Genomic DNA, 19,638 nt, shown 5'->3' on the forward strand with positions numbered 1-19,638 from the left:
GAACCAGAGTGCCCATTCTGCATCCTCTTGGAAAGGGTCTGAAGTCCCTCCTGACAGAGGAAACTGGGCTCCAGGCACTTCCTGGAGCATGTCAAACCCCACCTCCAGCCCCAGTTGAGAGTGCTCAGTGGAGCGGCCAGCTCCACCCTCCCCACCCCAGTTACCTGTCAGACCTGAGCCAGCAGTCAGTGTGGCCAGAGTGCAGGCAGGGTTTCCTGCCAGGAATTGGGCTGCCTGGCCATGCTCTGGGCGCTCTGGCCCAGGTGGCTGGCAAGCAGGGGGCTGCCCCTCCTGGGTGTGGTGCAGCTACAGAAGCGAGAGAAGAGGGGACCTCAGTGGAGGCAGTGGCGGGTAAAGTACCTGATCTTCCCCGGGGGTGTGGACAGGAGAAGTTCTGGGAGCGGGAGCCCAGTCTGCTGTGGAGACTGGGGCCAACCCTGGGAATGCATTTGGATCTGGGCCAGGACCAATTCACTCCAGATTACTTGGCAGAGTTTAGAGAATCTGGCCAAACAATAATCTTAAAAATAATCCCACCCAGTTAGGAAGTGGAGGGCGAGGTGGTGTGTGACACTTGCAGCTGGTTGGGTTAGCCTAGCGGTAGAGTTGGGGGGTTGGTGGTTGAGGGGGTGGTGAGAGTGAGGGGCTCGCTGGGGTCTGGAGGAGACAGTCGCACCCCTGGGAGGCTGCAGTCTGCTCTCCTGAGCCCAAGCTGCCGTCTCCTTAGCGACTTGCCAGACCAGTACCAGCTGCATGACTCTAGGTTTCCCTTCACCTGCCTGCCCCGTCTTGGGCCATCTTTTAGCCTTTGTCAGGAGCTGGTGGGTGCAGCTCATCACAGTTTTCTCTTTTGATAATCTCCTAAACAGCTTACTTGAGGTTTCACTTCAGCTGTTCAGCTATAGCAGCGGTACTATAGTCAGGAGAGCTGCACGTTTGTGGTGCACAATAAACATAATTACTAAACATAATTAGTTAATGTATTAAGTACTTATGCTGGGCACTTTGTATGATTTCTCATTTAAGACTCACTATAACCCTGTGAGATTATCATCTTAACACCCACCTTAGAGACAGGGAAACTAAAGCACAGGGAAATGAAGTTACTTGCCCAAGGTCATTTAGCTAGTCCACGGTGCAGCTTTGATTTGATCCTGGCCCGACTGATTTCAAGGTCACATTCATCACCAATGTGCTCACCTCCCAGTGCTTCACCTGCCAAGGCCTCCTGGGTTCCTGGCGCAGGGACATCAGTGACCCTGGGCCAGGCTGCCTGACGCTCTGTGATGGGACGAGGGAAACCCGAGGTGGGCCCCACGGCAGGGAGGTCAGGCCCCACAGCTGGCTTACTGGAACCGAGTCTTTCTGTCCTTTCAGCGGGAGACCCACCCCTACTATGACCTCCAGGTGAAGGTGCTGAGAGCCAAAAATATCCAGGGCACAGACCTGCGTGAGTCTCCCCTAATGCCACGCTTTCTCCCTTCCTCTCCCTGGGGCCTCCCCAGAGCTCAACAGGGGCTGGTCAGAAGTGCACATGTGTATTTAGAGTCTAGTGGATGGAGGTCTGTCTGGTGAGGGAGCCCAAGGGCCAGGCAGGCAGGAGCTGGAGGGGAGGGGAATATGCAGACCACTGACTCCTTCCTGAGTCTGGCGCATGGAGCAGTGCCAGCCTGGGTGAGTGCATGAGGCCTGCCGCTGCCAGAAGTCACTGTCTGATCTCTAGGGGTTTCCATTGCAAGGCTCACACTGGGCGGGAGCTTAGAGCTCGTTCTCTGGATCAGGCTGTTTCTGGGAATTACCTCATGGGCTGTGCTGTCACATAATCTCTTCAACTGGTCACCACAGAATTTCCATCCTTTTCAATGGGAGGAGTCTCCCTGGTGGAGATGGACTCAAAGTCGAAGACATGGGCTCTCCCCATCTCCCTACCCCAGCCTGCTCCGTGGGCAGCCTCCCCTCCCCTCTCTGCCCTTCCCACCCAGCCCCAACTTCTTCCAGGCAACCTTTCCAGTCATAAGCTAGAGGCTGAGGACCTGTCCATCCTACCTACAGTGTCCAAAGCTGACTGCTATGTGCAACTGTGGCTGCCCTCAGCATCCCCCAGCCCCGCCCGGACCAGGGTGGTGGCCAACTGCAGGGACCCCGAGTGGAACGAGACCTTCCACTACCGGATCCATGGTGCCGTGAAGGTGGGGGCTGGACTGCGGAGGGGGAGGTCTCTTCCCAGATGCTTGCCTCCTGCCCCTTCTCAGGTCCCCCCTTTCGACACTGTCCCCAGAATGTCCTGGAGCTCACCCTCTATGACAAGGACATCCTGGAGAATGACCAGCTCTCCCTGCTGCTCTTTGATCTGAGGAGCCTCAAGCCAGGCCAACCACACAGACACACCTTCCCCCTCAGCCAGCAGGTGAGCTGCCCCACCTGCGCCTGCAGTGGGCTCAGCCTGAGGAGACGAGGCAGTGGGCACAGGGGTCTCCCGGTCAGCATGGGCCAGACCTCCAGGACAAATGTCCTCCATCCTGCAGCCCTGGTCCCACAAAGCTTTCCTGCAAACACGCCTTCCCTGAGTGAAGCCAACACGTGGGCTCCTTGAGGGCACGGGCTCTGTGTCTCTGTCAGTCATTAATCCTCAGTGTCTAGAACATACCTGCCCACAGCCTTGAATGGATGGAGCTCCTGGTGGCGATGCCGCTACCCCATCCCGGGCCCATGAGCAGCCACGACAGTGGTCTCCCTTCTAGTCCCTGGAGCTGAGTAGGATTGGGGGTGGAGGGAAGGTCCTGAAACTGTGGGAGTACTTCGAAAACTGGTGCTCCCTTGCTCCCTCCATGTAGGATTCACGCGAGCTGCAGGTGGAATTTGTTTTGGAGAAGAGGTGAGTTCCAGTGGAGCCCGTACCCTCCCATTTATGCTGAGATCCTACCAGCTCCCAATCACTAGGTCCTGCACTAACCTGGTCTGAGAGGGGAGGTCCTGATCCTGACACTCACTCTAACCCCAAACCTGCCCTGCTTCCCAAGTTCTTCAACTGCTTTGGTTACATTATTATAATAACAGCCATCTTGAGGGATTCATGTGTCCCTTGCAGCCAGGTGCCCGCGTCTGAAGTCATCAGTAATGGGGTCCTGGTGGTGAGTAGGGGAGACCAGTTGGGGGATCTTCAGGGCTTGGGGGGGCTTTGAGGAGTCCAGACTGAGCCCATCACGCCCACTTGCCTGAAGGGCACTCAAGGGGAGACATGTGGGGGATGCATCTCCAAGGACAAGGGGGCACCTTGCCTCCACCTGAGGGAATAGCCCAGAAGCCAGCCTTCCCTCCTGGGCACAGCACTCTGCTCACTCAGGCCCCTGGGTTCTGAGACTGCCAAGGAGCCACTGGCCAGGGCCCCTCCTCTCCTTCCCCTTTCCTTCCAGGGGACACTGCCTCTGAGTCTGGGAGGGGTCTATGACAGAAAACTCTTGCTCATAAAGGCACAGGCCCTGGGAAGGATGTCAGCTCAACCTTTCCCCAGAGAGCCCTCCCTCCCTCTCTCCTGGTTCAGGCCCTGTTCAGGGCCCCAAGGATGCCCTGGCTCCCACAGCCCTCTGCTTTCCTCAGGTTCAGCCATGTTTGAGAATCCAGGGCACCCTCGGGGGCGATGGGACAGCCCCATGTCTAGAGCACGGTGAGTCTGGCCAGGGGCCTGGGGTCTTGCCTTCTCTCCTGGGGGGTTGGAGGCTGCTGGTTTCAAGAAGATGGGTCTTAGGCAGAAAATTCTTAATTTTTCATTGCTTAAAGCTGACCGAGGATGAAATGGATTGCCTCTGAAAGTAGTGAATTTCTGTCTCTGGAAGTATTCTAGCACAGTGGCTGTGTCAGTTCGACTACTGATGTACAAAAAATACCCACTGTCAGTGGCAGACACATCTGGAGGTCAGCTGGGGCAGGGCTGATCTAGGCTGGGCTTGGTGGGGTGACCTGGCTTGGCTCCCATGTCCCTCGTCTACCTGCTGTGACCAGCGGACAAGCCCGGGCATATGTTGAAGACATCTGCAGAGGTGTAAGAGAGCAAGTCCAGATGAGCAAGAGCTTTTCGAGTCTTTGGTTACATCACCGCCACTCACTAACATTTTGTTAGCCAAAACAAGCACAAGGCTGACTCTAAGTTGGAGGGTGAGGAATACAGCGGCTTCTTTAGTGGAAGGAATTGAGGTCATGTGACAAAGAGACCTCCAGAAGTGAAGAACTGGGGCCATTGCGGTCTGTTGCGGAAGGCAGGCACTCAGGAGGGGGCCCAGGTGTGGGAGGGGAGTGGAGGCTGTGTGGCAGCTAAGGTCACTCTGATGCTGGGAGTCTGGGCCTCCGGGCCAAGTGCTACCCAGGTAACATCAGGCACTTTCTATGAGTCAGGCACTGGGCTAAGCATTTTATAGTGTTTTATTTTTGAACCCTCAGAACAACCTCGTAAAATAGGTACAGTCGTTACTCTCTTTTAATTCATGAGACAGAGGCTCAAAGAAGAAGTTTGCTTAAAGTCACACAATCAATAAGTGACGGAGCAGATCCAGGCCCAGGTCTGTGACACCCAGACCTGTTTGCTCCCCCCACCACAGCTTTTATTGTTTCTTTCTATGAATAGTCCATATTAGTCTCAGCCTGAAAACTGTGGTGTAAGTAGAAGTATCACTTATTTTTAAATTTCCTTCCACCCCTGCTCATGTCAAGTTCCAGGTCTCATTTGGTGCCAAAGAAGGCATATAGGGAAAGGGATTCCATTTGGACCTCTGCTTCTGAGTGTTTGGGATCTGGGGCTCTTTTGTGGGTCTGTCTGGTCCCCTCTTTGTGGGTGTCATTTGTAGCTCTTTCTGTCTGGGGTCTTGCTTGCTGTCCAGAAAGCTGCAGAGTCAAGGGCAGGCCCTGCTGCTCCTGGGCCCCAGGCCTCTTCCTGCCTCCTCCCAGGCTGGACTCACCCAGGCAGGGCCAGCTCTCCTCCAATTCCCCAAGCCTGTCCTCTCTGTGCCACGAATCCACGTCCTCCTTCGACCTCCCCTGCAAACCCTCTCTGTTCTCACAAGGTCTTATGCTTCAGAAACAATGTGCAGCTTACTTGCTTTCTCTCTGGCCACAAACCTGCCCCAAGGCAGTCAGCACAGGGCTTGAATAGGGCACCAGAGGGGAAGTACCTGTTGAAAACTGGTAATTAATATAATAATTAATATAGGATCATTATAATATACGGAGAAGGCAATAGCAACCCACTCCAGTACTCTTGCCTGGAGAATCCCAGGGACGGTGGAGCCTGGTGGGCTGCTGTCTATGGGGTCGCACAGAGTCGGACATGACTGAAGCGACTTGGCAGCAGCAGCAGCATTATAATATGATCCTATATATATATTAAAAAATATATGTTTTATACCAGGCTTCCGAGGTGGCACTAGTGGTAAGGAAGTCACCTGCCAATGCAGGACACGTAGAGACCTGGGATCAATCCCTGAGTCAGGAAGATTCCTTGGAGAAGGAATTGGCAACCCACTCCAGTATCCTTTCCTGGAGAAATCCATGGAGAGAGGAGTCTGGTGGGCTACAGTCCATGAGGTTGCAAAAGAGTCGGACACGACTGAAGTAACTTAGCATGCACTTGTGTTATATACTTAATACAATAAACTCAAAATCATCAGCCCCATAAGCCCTGAGCAGGAGCTCTTTGCTCAATAACAGCTCCCAGTTCTGACCAGGACAGGTTATAGGACCCTGAGTGTCTTTCGTGATACCTTGCCTGTGGAACACGGTGTCAGAGAGTGAGCAGGGTGACGAGCTGACATTTCCAAGGGGAAGAAAAGGGGAGTTGCAGCTGGGGTGCCACCATCATGAGCCACACACACCCCACGCTCACCCCCTCACCCAGCACTCACCTGGGCGCTCTGCTCTCAGGCCCTAGGCAGATTCAGCTGGCAGTGCCTGGAGCCTACGAGAAGCCCCAGCTCTTGCCCTTGCAGCCTCCCATGGAGACGGGCGTCCCAGCCACGTTCACCTTCCATGTGAACCCAGTACTCAGCTCCAGGCTGGAGGTGGACCCAGGAGAGAAGCTCATGGTCCAGGTGAGTGACGTGGCCTGGGAAGGAGCAAATGACAGAATCAGTCCAGTCTGGACAAGGCCCCTTTCCCTCTCCTCTGAGTGTTTTCTTCTCCACAGGGCGACCCGAGGGCCAAGGAGGAGGCCCAGACCAGCAAGCCTGGCATCCTGCTCTCCTCTCTGGCCCTAGGCCAGGAGCAGCAGTGTGTCGTGGCCCTGGGGGAGGTAAGGCCCTGTCCAGGTGCCTGAGGGATCCCTGCCTGCTCTGTCACCACCAAAAAGGGTCAGGGGGAGGAGGTCAAGATAAGGCCAGCCTGGAGCTCAGTCACAATGTCCACATCCGGGCCAGAGTCACCAGAGCAACCAGTGCTGTGAGTCCCACTCGGTGCTCTGGTGATGGGCTATTGTCTCTTCCAGGGCCAGGAGGTGGCCATGAGTGTGAAGGCAGAGATGAGGTGAGGCATTGGGGGTGCTGTTCTGCTGACTCAGCTCAGCTGGAGGCTGGGGGTGTCTGGTTCCCATGGGGTCTTCCTGAGGGGTCCCCTGGAGTGTGCATCTGTCTGCTCCTGTGAAAATGGGTTTGGCTGGAGGCTCTCCTCCAGTGAACCGTCACCCAGTACCCCACCCCCAACCTCATCTGAGGCAGCTCTGGGGACCTTGACCTGCGTCTTGGCTTCGACCTCTGTGATGGGGAGAAGGAGTTTCTGGAGAAGAGGAAGCGGCTCGTGTCCAAGGCCCTTCAGCAAGCTTTGGGGTTGAGCCAGGCTCCCGACAGTAGCCAGGTATGGAATGGATGAGCTGGGCCCCAGAGTGGCTGGGACCAAATCCAACTTCTTCCTTGAGAGGACTGACTGTGTGGCTAGGAGGTGACAGGAAGTGTTGAGGAAGCGTGGGCACCAGTGGAGGAAGGCAGCCAGCCTGTTTGCCTGAGCTGACGGGCATGCTCGGGACAGTCAGGACCCCATACATAATGCAGGCTGAGCAGCCTCAGCTGAGGGAGCTCTCTTAGTCTGCTCCAGCTGCTATAACAGAACACCCCAGACTGGTGGCTCAAAAAATGGACATTTATTATCTATCCTGGAGGCTGGAAGTTCCAGATCAAGGAGCCATCAGGGTTAACATCTGATGAGGCTGCTCTTGCTGACTGTAGACGGCCACCTTCTGGCTGGGCCCTCACATGGCCTTTCCCCTGTGCATGTGCAAATGTTTGGGGGAGTCTCTCTCCCTTCCTCTTCTTACAAGGACACCAGTCCTATGGGATGAAGGTCCCACCCTTATCACCTCACATAATCTATATTACCTCCTTATTGGCCCTCCCGCCCATGTCCGCAGGAGGCTGCAGGGGCAAGGACGCAATGCAGTCTTTAAGAGTAGACAAAGAGATTTGGAAGTGGAGGCTCCATGGGAGCCTGTGTCTGGGAGGCAGGGGGAAAGGCAGTGCTGAGGGGGAGACCTGGGGTAAATCAGGAACAAGCAGTGGCTTCCTCCTGTGCCTGGTGCTGACCAGCTGAGCCAGCCTAGACTTCTGGTTTGGTAATGCCTGCCTTGCGCCTGGTCTCCTTTCTGTGGGCAGAGGGTAGAAAGGGCACAGGCCTGCTAACAGGCACTCTGCCTTCTCTAGCCCTCTGAAGGCACAGTGACCTTGTTGAGATGTGGCCACAGAGCATTTTTTTCAAGACAGGAGAAGAAAGGAAAAACAGGGAAAGGAACCAGAAGCCTGGGGTGGAATGAAGCAGACCTTCCTGGAAAATTTGAGGAGCCAAAATGTTTCTAGTCTGATCCCACCTGGCTCCTCTGATCCTAAAAAGACATCTGGGCACCTCTTGTGTCTGGGGCAGGTCCAAGCTGCATGCTGGCCTTTGTCACTTCACTTCTTGTTCTCAGCTGGGGGTAACTTCATGCCCCACCCATCTAGGGGACATTTGTCACCACCACTGGGGGAGGGGAGGGGGATGCTACTGGTGTCTGTTGGGTAATGGCCAGAAATGTTGCTCAACGTCCTATAACACACAGAATAAGTTCCTTACAACAAAGAATGATCTGGTCCCAAATCACCAACAGTGCCAAGGTTGAGAAACCTGGATTTCACTGTTTTGAGCAAATCCAATATACCTCCCAGGTACATACTTTCCTGGTATAATGTTAAGAGCCATCTCTGAGGCTCTGCTGCATCAGTTTGAGAGCCTAGTACTTATTATTGGTATGAGTGTGGACACAGTATCTAAACACCCTGAACCTAAGTTTCCTCATCTGTAAAGTGGGGATGCCATTGGGTTGCTTTGAAGATTCTGTGAGATAACACAAGACTCTTAGACCAGTGTCTGATAGGCTGAGAAACAGCAGATGAGCAACAGTGGGAGTAGAAGGTATCATGACTATCATTGTGCCCAGGTGCCGGTGGTAGCCGTGCTGGGCTCCGGAGGTGGAACCCGAGCCATGTCTTCTTTGTATGGCAGCCTGGCTGGGCTACAGGAGCTCGGCCTCTTGGACACTGTGACCTACCTGAGCGGCGTCTCTGGGTCCACCTGGTAAGTGAGGTAGGGGCAGGACAAAATAAAGGAGAGCTCTGAAGGGGCAGGGGTGTGAACTGGTGATCTGGTGAGGAGGGCCAGGAAGGGACAGAGTCCACAGGGCCCTCTGAGTAGGTGGTGCAGGTCAGAGCAACGGATGGGGGAGGAGGGGTGACTCACAGACACCTGCATCTCTCTATCCTCTTGCTGTGCCTCCCTGTCCCTAATTCCCTCCATACCCAGGTGCATCTCCACACTCTACAAGGACCCAGCCTGGTCCCAGGTGGCCTTGCAGGGCCCTATTGAGCGTGCCCAGGCTCGAGTGTGCAGCAGTAAGATGGGGGCAATGTCCACGGAGCGTCTGCAGTACTACGCCCAGGAACTGGGGATCCGGGAAAGCAGCGGCCACAGTAGTTCCCTCGTTGACCTCTGGGGCCTTCTCGTTGAATATTTCCTGTACCAGGAGGTAAGAGATGAGTCGGTAATGAATGAATGTGGCTCCAGTCCACCTTACCCCGTCAGCACTTAGTTCCACTAAAGCTTTCCAAAACCTTAGTGCTTAGGCCTCACTGCCAGAGATGCTGGTTGTGGTTGGTGAGTTGTCAAGCCCTAGTTCGGGTCTGCTTTGAAAGTGCACCAAAGTATTCCAACCTGCTCTTGAGGAAGAATACCACTCCAGCCCACTGGCCAAACAGGCATGATGCACTTCACCTGGTGTCTTCTCCGGGAACTGCAGACCCAGCAGGCATTAGGAAATGAGATGAGAGCTAAGTGAAGTTCCTAGGACCCTGGGGACCCTGTGTGGCTGTTAGTTGTGAAAGTGATATTATTTCTAAGAAAAGAATACATGTTTTCTAGTGATTTACTTTTTAAAAGAAAGTAGATTGGATTTTCAGTTATTCCTTTAAAAATGTCACTTGACTCTCTTGGGTTCTGATATGCTTTCTTGAATGGGAAGAAAGGGAGAGGGTGTTCCCAAAGGCCCTGGGGCTGCACAAAGCCCACAGTGGCCTCTGCTCTGCTGCAGCCCAAAGCCTGTCCTCTCCAGAGCTGTCTCTAGATTGCAGCCCTTAGCAACCGAAGTCTTGGGGAAACACCACACCACGCAGGGTGGCACGGGGCTGTGGGAAGGGAACTCCCAGAAGGCCAAGTGGTCTCCCTTCTTTCCTGACCAGGAAAATCCTGCCAAGCTGTCTGACCAGAAGGAGGCAGTCAGCCAGGGCCAGAACCCTTACCCCATCTACGCCAGCGTCAACGTCCGCAGCAACGTCAGTGGGGAGGACTTTGCAGGTGCCAGGGTGTGGGGACCTAGGGAGCAGGTAGAGGCAATGGTGGGGGCGGGTGTAAGAGGCCAGGGTTTTCAGGGTACAGGTGGGCGCCTTGGAGCAGCACAGCGGACCTGCTGCATCCTGCTCTGGACAAGACAAAGATTCCTGCTCAGGCACAAGGGTGGTGGGTGGGGAACCATGGGCTCCTGGTCAGAAGCCGGCGACATTCCCTTCACTTTGGCTTCCAGAGTGGTGCGAGTTCACCCCCCATGAGGTCGGCTTCCCCAAGTACGGCGCGTATGTTCCCACCGAGCTCTTTGGCTCAGACTTCTTCATGGGGCGACTGCTGCAGCTCCGGCCCGAGTCCCGGATCTGCTACCTGCAGGGTACGTCTAGGTGGGAGGGCTGGGGACAGGGCAGGCTCCGTGAAGTGGGTGGAGGGGTTGTGAAGGCCTGAGGCCTTGCCTTTTTCCCTAGGTATGTGGGGCAGCGCCTTTGCAGCCAGCCTGGATGAGATCTTCCTGAAGACCGCTGGCCGGGGCCTCAGCTTCCTAGACTGGTGCAGAGACAGTGTGAAAATCACAGGTGAGAGCAGAGATCCCCCAACCAAGCCCACCCCCAGCCCCCAATACCTCTTCCCAGCAATAGGACCCTGGCAGAGGCCTAAGGAATGAGGGCAAAGGACTTGGATGTCCCATTCGGTTCAGAGATGTACTGAGAAGATATCTTCTGGCTTAGGGTCTCTGGATGCCCAGAGGTCTACAAAGAGGCTGGAGGATGGGGGACCCATGTCAGAAAATGGAGTGGGAGCTGTGAGTGCTCTGTGATAAGCCTATGCCTTTAATTCTCCATTTGAGCTTCAATTAGATCAATTTGGGGCTACTGGGCAGCTGGCTGATCCTCTGCCCACCCACCTCAGGGCTCCCCTTCAGCCCACTCCTTAAATGGCCCATGAGCTTCCTGCTACGTAGAATACCTTCCCCACCTTTCTTCCCTGGGTAACTTTTGCCCTGTTCTAAAAGTTCAGCTCAGACATCATTTTGTCAGGAGGCATCTCTGTTCCACTCCATCCCCCCAGGTTGATCGAGGGTCTGACCGCCAAATTCCAGTAGAACTGTATGCACATCCCATGTGGTCCTGACCCTAGGGCATTGTCATCATTATGACCTCTTTATGTGACTCTCCCCTGGTATGCTGTGAGCCTTGGAGGGCCAGGGCCGGGCCTGTCCACCTCTGCAATCCCGTGCCCAGCACAGTGGCCAGCATGACACGTGATAATTGCTCAGCAGGTGTTTAATGGGTGAAATTCTAACTGGAAGTTGCCTATGAAGCTTTAAGGGTAGGTGGTATTTAATACATGCTATGTCATAGGCAACTTTCAAAATATGGGGACCATGAAAGAAAGTCATTTAAGTTTGGGAAGCAGTGGTCAGAGGCCTGGGAGTTGGGGTTGGGGAAGAGGAGGGGTATGGGGAGATGAAGTGGGCTTCTATGAAGCATAAGGACCACTGGGCAAAGGAGGGCACCACTTCTCACTGAATTTCACCCTCCCACCTCCACCTAGATGACTGCCAAGAGCTCCAGCTTCACGATGCAGCGCGCCTGAGAACCAGGCTGTTCACCCCTCAGGGACCCTTCTATCAGGTTGTACAGGACATATGCACCTCCCGGCTGACCTCAGCTGAGAACTCCAACTTCACCCGGGGCCTCCTCCTGCACGAGGACTATGTGTCTGGCAGGGAATTTGTGGCCTGGAAAGGTGGGTGCTGCTCTGGGCAGGGTCCCACCTACTGCCTGTGCCTGTGGCTCACTGAGGCCAGTTCTGCCTTTTGACCATGATGGGAGTTGGGGTGGAGCTCCGGCTGCCCTGGGAGGCCGGCGGGGGAAGAACTGTGATGACTGTGCTGAGAGGCAGGGCTGGGAGCTGAGATGGGAGACCCTGTGGCTGTCAGAGACAGGAGGAGAGCTCTCGACAGAGAGGGGCGAAGAGAAGAGGGGTGCTGCAAAGCACAAGCATTTGTCTTTGTGCAGATTTGCATCCAGACGCCTTCCCCAACGAGCTCACTCCCATGCGGGACTGTCTAAACCTGGTGGACGGAGGCTTTGCCATCAACTCCCCATTCCCGCTGAGCCTGCAGCCACAAAGAGCTGTGGACCTCATTCTGTCCTTCGACTATTCCCTGCATGCCCCTTTTGAGGTAAGGTGCAGGGCAGGTGGGGGATAGGTCTTTGCTACAGCAGCCTGGCTGGGCATTGAGGAATCACCCATTGAGGAGGGCCTGGGTTCTGAGCTGTGGGTGAGCACCTTGTGAACACTGTTAGGAGTTCTGGTCTCCCCATCTGGAAGGTGATGGGGGAGAGTGGGAGTCAGGAGAGGAGGCCAAAGAGAGTCCTCAGGAACCTTTATCTGGGCGAAGAGAAGACTGCTGTTCTGGACTGTGCTGTTTCTGGTGGATTCCTTGCTCCTGTCTGGGCCTAAGTCTAGGTCTGCTGTCCCTTGGTTACAGTGGTAACCACAGAGCCAGCAGGGCCCCCCCAGGGGGTCTCAGTCAGCGGCTCCCTCCAGCCATGTGGGGTTTTGGAGGTGGGATCTGTTTGTGTTGCCTGAAGTCACTTGGCTGGTGGGAGGCAGAGCTGGCGTAGAAGCCTGGGCCTGTGTGAGTCCAGGGAGCCTCAGGTAGGGTCAGAAGTGCACAAGTCAGCATCCCTACTCAGGTCTTACAGATGACAGAGAAGTACTGCCTGGACCGAGGCATCTCCTTCCCCAGGATTGAGGTGTCCCCGGAGGACATGAAGGAACCCCACGAGTGCTACCTCTTTGCCAAGGCTGAGGACCCAAGCTCACCCATCATACTGCACTTCCCCCTGGTCAACCGTACCTTCCGCACACACCTGGCCCCAGGTGAGGGGAGCCTGGGGTCTGGGTCTGGTCCACAGAGCCCTGGGCTGGTGAGGAGGGTGCTGTCCCCAGGATGATGTATGAAAGCCTTCCTCTTGGAGGCCCCAGCCGGCCTCTCCTTCCGGGACTCAGCATGCACATTGGCCCGGCTCCTCCTGGAGGGGGAGAGAGCTGAGATGGGGGCCCAAGCAGAACCCATGGAACCAGCTGGATGTCCTGGGGAGGTGGGCTTTTGAATTGGCAACTCCTAGCCACAGAGTACCCTAGCCCAGCCTCTCTCCATGTCCCATCACAGGTGTGGAGCGAAAAACGGCTGAGGAGAAGGCTGGTGGGGACTTTGTCATCAACGGGCCAGACACTCCCTATGGCATGATGAACTTCACCTACGAGCCCCAAGAGTTTGAGCAGCTGGTGGCCCTGAGTCGATACAACGTCCTGAACAATGTGGAGACTGTGCGCAAGGCCCTCCAGCTGGCTCTCGACCGGCGACAGACTGGGGACAGGACTGGAGGCTGACCCAGGCTGGAGTTGGGGGACTGGGACAGAGGAGGGATCCTGGGCTCCAGACCAGAGCTGGGTAGGGGGAGGGGCAGCGGACCCTGCAGGGCTTCTGCTTCTCATTTCTTTGGAACCTGCACTGAGGTCCCCAGGCCCTGGGGATATTCCTCCAGGGTGCAGCCTGGACTTTTTGGGGTTCCTTCTCCCCTGTGTTTCCAGAGGAGGTTGTGTGTCTCTGGGGGTGTGTGGACTTGGGTCCCCTTTCCCCTGTTTCTGGGAGGAGGTAGTGTGTTGGGGAAGGGGTATGTGGCAGACATGAGCAGTTCTCATCTGACACTGGAGTGTGTGGAGGGACTCAGGCGACCGTCATGGCCCAGGGCCCACGCCAAACACAGAAGGACTTCAGAGGGACCAGGTCGTCAGACCCTCAACAGAAGGGGCGCTGTGAGAGCTGAGTGCAGGCTACTGCCCTGAGCTGATACCAGAAGCAAAGATGCGTCCATCCAATCCACACTTCCTGCAAACAGCCCCAGCCCTGACCATCCCTCCACTCCCCACTGCATCTGCATGCTAAAGGCATCCAGGATAAAGGGGGACTACATCGGTTGCCCATCTGGGTCACTAACCCCAAGGTCCCGCCTGTTAATTCCTCTTCACCTCTGGCCTCCCCTGCCTGCCTCATGGCTCCCCACCCTTCTGTGCTCAGCCTCCTGAAGGCTGTGGGATGATCTCCCCTCCTGGCTGGGCTCCAGCTGGAGGTTCCCCATGCTAATTACCCATCTTTGTTCTTTAAACTTGGGTCACATCCTCTTATCAGGTGTACTTCTGCTACCTTGAGCAAATAGCCTCACCATTCCCAGAAGTTAAATGAGTATGTCTAGAGGGCATATCCATTTATTGGCGCAGAGCAAACATGAATCTGCATGTGTGTGTGTGTTCCCAGTGGCGCTGGCCTTTGAGCGCCTGTCAGCTGCCAGGGATGGGCAGGGGTAGAGAGAGCCTAGCTGGGAACTCAGAGCCTGGGTTCCCGCCTTTTTCACAGGTGTGTCCTGCCATCTGGGCCATCTACTTCCCTCTTCCTCTGCTTATCATTTCTTCTGACCCACAAGGGACCCTCCAAACATCTGAAGCCTCTCCAGCATTGGCAGATTTCCGGTCTGTGAAGAGGAGATCCGCAATGACTGGGCTTGGTGTGGGGGTCTTCAGGCCCTCTCCCTCTGGCCAGGGCCTCTGTAGCCTCTTTCTCCTCCCGCTGCCCCACCCAACGCTGAACTGCCTGGGGCCCTTCCATGGTCCAGCTGCCATATAGTAAGTCCCTGACACTTGAACTTTCAAGTTGTGAACTTTCAAAGATACAAATGTGCATTCCATCAGCATCAGGCCCTAGTGAAACTGCGGCTTGCCTTCCATCTCCTAGTGCTGACCATCCCTCAAGCATCTCCCACCTCCTTTTCCTCATCCAGTCAGTAACTCTTTTTGCCTGTTCACTCAATGCCCACCTCTGTATGCCAGCTTTTGTCATGTACTATTTAAGGTACTGTATTGTAAGATTAAAAAGGTTTCATTTATTTTTTATGTTTTTTATGTATTATTTGTGTGAAAAATATTATAAACCTATTATAGTACAGTACTATATAGCCAATTGTGATAGATGGATATCTTAGGCTAACTCTGTTGGATTTAGTGTACAAATTGGACTTACAAACATGTTCTCGGAATGGAACTGGTTTGTACGCTGGGGACTTAGTGTACTCACTGCTCATTCAACACTCCCCTGCTGCCAGGAGTGCTCACTTTGGGTATCGCCTCTGCCTAGATCTGTCTCTCTCTCTTCCCTTCTCTCTCTCTCCCTCAATCACACATACATGCTGTCCATGGCCCAAGTCACTATTCCTCTTTTAATCAGGGAACCTATGTGACAAAGCCTCATCTGTCCCGACTCTGGGAAGAAGACCCTGGTTCTGGTTTCCAGCTGGGAGGAAGGAGTCTAGATCCCAGTGTGTGTCCCTAGCCTGGCCTGGGATCTGAGCCTCTAGCTGGATGGGAACCAGGAGGGCTGGGGGAGCTGGGCCTCAAAAGGGCCATTGTTTTTTGCTGGTGTGGGGTGGGGCAGCTTGAGTCTCTCCTGCCCCCTCCCTAGAGACCATTGCTCCTCAGATAGGCCATCTGATGAGCTGGTGTTTACACATCTTTTATGACTTTCTCCTTTGACCTCCTGTCTTTCTTTTGGTTTTATCTTTCTTTTTGTTGGAGTGCAAAATTGAATAGTTCTATAGTGGAGGAGTTCATCTTTCAGTGTCCTATCCTTTTGCCTTTTCATACTGTTCGTGGGGTTCTCAAGGCAAGAATCCTGAAGTGGTTTGCCATTCCCTTCTCCAGTGGACCACGTTTTGTCAGATCTCTCCATCATGACCTGTCCGTCTTGGGTGGCCCTACACGGCATGGCTCATAGTTTCACTGAGTTAGACAGGACTGTGGTCCATGTAATCAGATTGGCTAGTTTTCTGTGATTGTGGTTTTCAGTCTGTCTGCCCTTTGATGGAGAAGGATAAAAGGCTTATGGAAGCTTCTGGATGGGAGAGGCTGACTAAGGGGGAAACTGGGTCTTGTTCTGACTGGTTCCAAATCGGGAAAGGAGTACATCAAGGCTGTATATTGTCACCCTGCTTATTTAACTTATATGCAGAGTACATCTTGAGAAATGCTGGGCTGGAGGAAGCACAAGCTAGAATAAAGATTGCTGGGAGAAATATCAATAACCTCAGATATGCAGATGACACCACCCTTATGGCAGAAAGTGAAGAAGAACAAAAGAGCCTCTTGATGAAAGTGAAAGAGGAGAGTAAAAAGTTGGCTTAAGGCTCAACATTCAGAAAACTAAAATCATGGCGTCTAGTCCCATCACTTCATGGGAAGTAGATGGGGAGATAGTGGAAACAGTGACAGACTTTATTTTTCTGGGCTCCAAAATCACTGCAGATGGTGACTGCAGCCATGAAATTAAAAGAGGCTTGCTCCTTGGGAGAAAAACTATGACCAACCTAGACAGCTTATTAAAAAGCAGAGACATTACTTTGCCTACAAAGGTCCATCTAGTCAAAGCTATGGTTTTTCCAGTAGTCATGTATGGATGTGAGAGTTGGACTATAAAGAAAGTTGAGCACTGAAGAATTGATGCTTTTGAACTGTGTTGTTGGAGAAGACTCTTGAGGGTCCCTTGGACAGCAAGGAGATCCAAACAGTCCATCCTAAAGGAAATCAGTCCTAAATATTCATTGGAAGGACTGATGCTGAAGCTGAAACTCCAATCCTTTGGCCACCTGATGCAAAGGACTGACTCATTTGAAAAGACTCCGATGCTGGGAAAGATTGAAGGTGGGAGGAGAATGGGATGACAGAGGATGAGATGATTGGATGACATCACCAACTCAATGGACATGAGTTTGGGTAAACTCCAGGAGTGGTGATGGACAGGGTGGTCTGTTGTGCTGCAGTTCATGGGGTCGCAAAGAGTTGGACATGACTGAGTGACTAAACTGAACTGAACTGATAGTGGAGGATCTGTGGAATATAAATCTTCTGAGTCCTGATATATCTAGACTTGGCTTTTCTTGCCCTGACTTATAACAGTCTAGAGGAGGGAAGAATTCTTGGTTCAGATTTACATTTACTCAGATTTTTATTTTCCTTGTGTTGGATATTGCTGCTGGGCAGCTTGATGTCAAATGCATTCTTATCCCATTGTAGGTAATTTATCTTTACCTAGCTTTTAGGGTTTTCTCTTTGTCTTTAATTTTCAAAAGTTTCACTATGATTTTTCTAAAGTTACAACTTGAAAATATGAGCAAGCTCTTTCCTAGTTTGAGATTCATGTCTTTTTGAAGCTCTAAGAAATTTTCTACCAATTTTATCAAAACACTACTCCTCTTCATTCTCTCTTTCTGGATTCCAATTAAATGGATACTGAAATGTATGAATGGATCCTCCGTATCCCTAAACTTCCTTTTATACACTCAATTTTTTCATTTGTGTGGCATTCTGGAACTTTTCTTTGCATGATTTTTTGGTTCATAAATACGTTCTCCACCTGTGGACAGTCTGCTCCTCTATCCATCTTCTGGGGGATGGGTTTAATTTTTGACTGTCACATTTCCCTGCTTAAATTCCCAAATAGGATCTTATGAAACTACCTGTTTTCATTGCATGGAAATGCTTGACCACTTACCTCAGATGGTGTTAATATGTACATTTGATGGAAGTTTTCTGATTGTTATGTGAACAGTTTCCTTGGGGCAGAATCTCTGTTGCCTACCCTTCATGGGCTTTGCCTTCTTTATATATTTGCTAATTCTTGGTTGTCATTTCATCACTAAGAGGGTTTTATGTACAAGCTCCCAGCTGTGATGGCTCTTGGTCAGGTCACTGGCCATGCAATGGCAATGGTGGCCTTCAGGTGGCAGTGTGGGACTCAGGGAGGAGGTGGAAAAGATGCAGTTCTACAGACTGACCAGCAGAGCCTTGAAGAGACGTTATGAGTTTTTTAATCTATGTTTATATCTGATGGGTTTGGTGTTGCAAGGGATATGTAAAATATTACAATGGAGAATTCCAGTTTCAAGATGAAAGACAGAGGACAGGCTGAGATCACTCCCCAGCATTTTTTTAAAAATTAACAATTTTCAGTTACCCAGTAAATTTTCTGAATTTGTTTTTTTTTTAAGAAAAAATTGAGGTTAAATCAGCAATTGTACACCCTAAAAAATAAAAAGTTAGATATTCTATTTTCAGGGAAGCAATGGAGATGTTGACATAGAGAACAGACTTGTGGACACAGTGTGGGAAGGAAAGGCTGAGACAAATTGAGAGAGTAGCATTGAAACGTATACATTACCATATGTAAAATAGATAGGCGGTGGGAATTTGCTGCATGATGCAGGGAGCTCAAACCAGGGCTCTGTTACAACCTAGAGGGGTGGGATGGGATAGAAGATGGGAGGGAGGTTCAAGAAGAGGGGGACATGTGTATACTTAGAGCTGATTCATGTCGATGTATGGCAGAAACCAGCACATTGTAAAGCAATTATCCTCCAATTAAAAATAAATAAAAATTTAAAAGTTAAGTGTTATTGTTGCATAAAGTTCTATTCTATGAATAATACCTGAGTTTATTTTTTGATCTCCATGGTATTTTTTAGTCCCCAAAGGCACCATCAATCTGAGATGACGTCCATCACTTCCATAGGACCAGTCAACTCTGACACACAAAAGGGTAAGGAACCTCTTGGTCTGAGAGTTGCCGGCCTCACTAAGGTTCTCACGGGCCACTTAGAAGGCGCCGTGAGGGTGAAATGAGACGAGGTGTGTGATATGCTGAGCACAGCAGCTGGAAGGCTGTCTGCTCGCAGCACTGCTGATTGCTCTTTTCTAAGAGGTGTTAATCACTCTGCGCTGCAGAGAAGTGGTCTCTTGGCTGGTCCTAAATTACTCGGTCCTCATTGCTCCCCACATCCTGCCAGGTACATTCAGAGCAACCTAGCTCAGACCTGGACTTGCTGTTGCCACATGGCTGGAGGTAAGGCTGGTGATGCTGACCAGAGTGACCTGTCCCCAGCCCCAACCCTCCCCTAGGCTGCGGGGAGGATCTAGCCATCTGGGGACATTTGCCAGGACTCATCCCTTGTCTTTGCTCCATGAATCTTCCTCTTCTTCTTCTTCCTTCCCGGCCCGGGAGAAGGCGGTCCATCTTCATGTGTTCCTGAATGCACACACGTGTGTGCTTTCTCTTTGTTTTATCAGCTGTAGCAGAAGTTCCTGGTGGTGCTGGCTGACATCCAAGAGGTGAAGAAAAAGCCCTCAGCGTGGAAGCCACCCAAGGGTGGAGCCCTGATGTCCTCCCAGGTCCTTGCCTTGCTGAGCTGGGCAGATTCGAGGCCCCATCCCTGTGGGGTTGCTGCTGCCACCACCCAGGGAGCAGGCCTCTCTGGCTAGAGCTGGGCTTGGAGTGAGCTGGAGCCGGGGTGGAGGGGTGGAAGGGGGAGAGCAGAGACAGCCAGCAGTTAAGGGCAGGGTGAGCCAGCCAGTGGCTGCGGTTCTCTGAGGTTCCTGAATGAGACATCAAGTTCCTCAGTCCTCAAGGTGGCTGTCAGGGCCTGGGGAGTTAGCAGCCCTCTTAGCCACTTCCTTCAGCTCCCTGAAGACCGGCCCATTTACCCTTCTGCGCCAGGCAAATGACATCACTGTTGAGGAGTATTGTAACATGAAGGGGTGGGAAGTGCAGGCTTAAGGGAACACCTGGCCTTCCTCATCTATGGCATTCTTGTGTCACCTGCTGGAATTAACACTGAGGACAAAGCCTTCACACAGGCCCCTTTCCTTGATTTTGCAAGACTGGCGTGTGGTTCCCAGGTGTAC

The 19,638-nt window shown here is 52.7% G+C and overlaps 1 protein-coding gene across 2 annotated transcripts; it reads left to right on the forward strand.

Annotated features, from left to right (window-relative positions):
* The first annotated feature begins 171 nt into the window (after nucleotides 1-171).
* PLA2G4F (phospholipase A2 group IVF) lies at nucleotides 172-18,174 on the forward strand. 2 transcript variants are annotated; one of them, XM_061157485.1, is made up of 20 exons: nucleotides 172-351; nucleotides 1,378-1,450; nucleotides 1,999-2,189; nucleotides 2,279-2,407; nucleotides 2,835-2,875; nucleotides 3,089-3,131; nucleotides 3,598-3,664; nucleotides 5,911-6,077; nucleotides 6,173-6,277; nucleotides 6,470-6,507; nucleotides 6,699-6,834; nucleotides 8,444-8,580; nucleotides 8,806-9,028; nucleotides 9,738-9,852; nucleotides 10,079-10,216; nucleotides 10,308-10,415; nucleotides 11,395-11,589; nucleotides 11,862-12,028; nucleotides 12,546-12,732; nucleotides 13,025-18,174. In XM_061157485.1, exons 1-20 carry the CDS (start codon nucleotides 241-243, stop codon nucleotides 13,243-13,245), a joined length of 2,592 nt encoding a protein of 863 aa, XP_061013468.1. In that variant the 5' UTR covers nucleotides 172-240; the 3' UTR covers nucleotides 13,246-18,174. The 2 variants fall into 2 exon arrangements, with proteins under 2 accessions (XP_061013468.1, XP_061013469.1); XM_061157486.1 differs by having other exon boundaries at nucleotides 2,053-2,189.
* The last annotated feature ends 1,464 nt before the right edge of the window (nucleotides 18,175-19,638 follow it).

The sequence above is a fragment of the Dama dama genome, chromosome 12, assembly GCF_033118175.1.
Source record: "Dama dama isolate Ldn47 chromosome 12, ASM3311817v1, whole genome shotgun sequence".
Classification (NCBI taxonomy): Eukaryota; Metazoa; Chordata; class Mammalia; order Artiodactyla; family Cervidae; genus Dama; species Dama dama.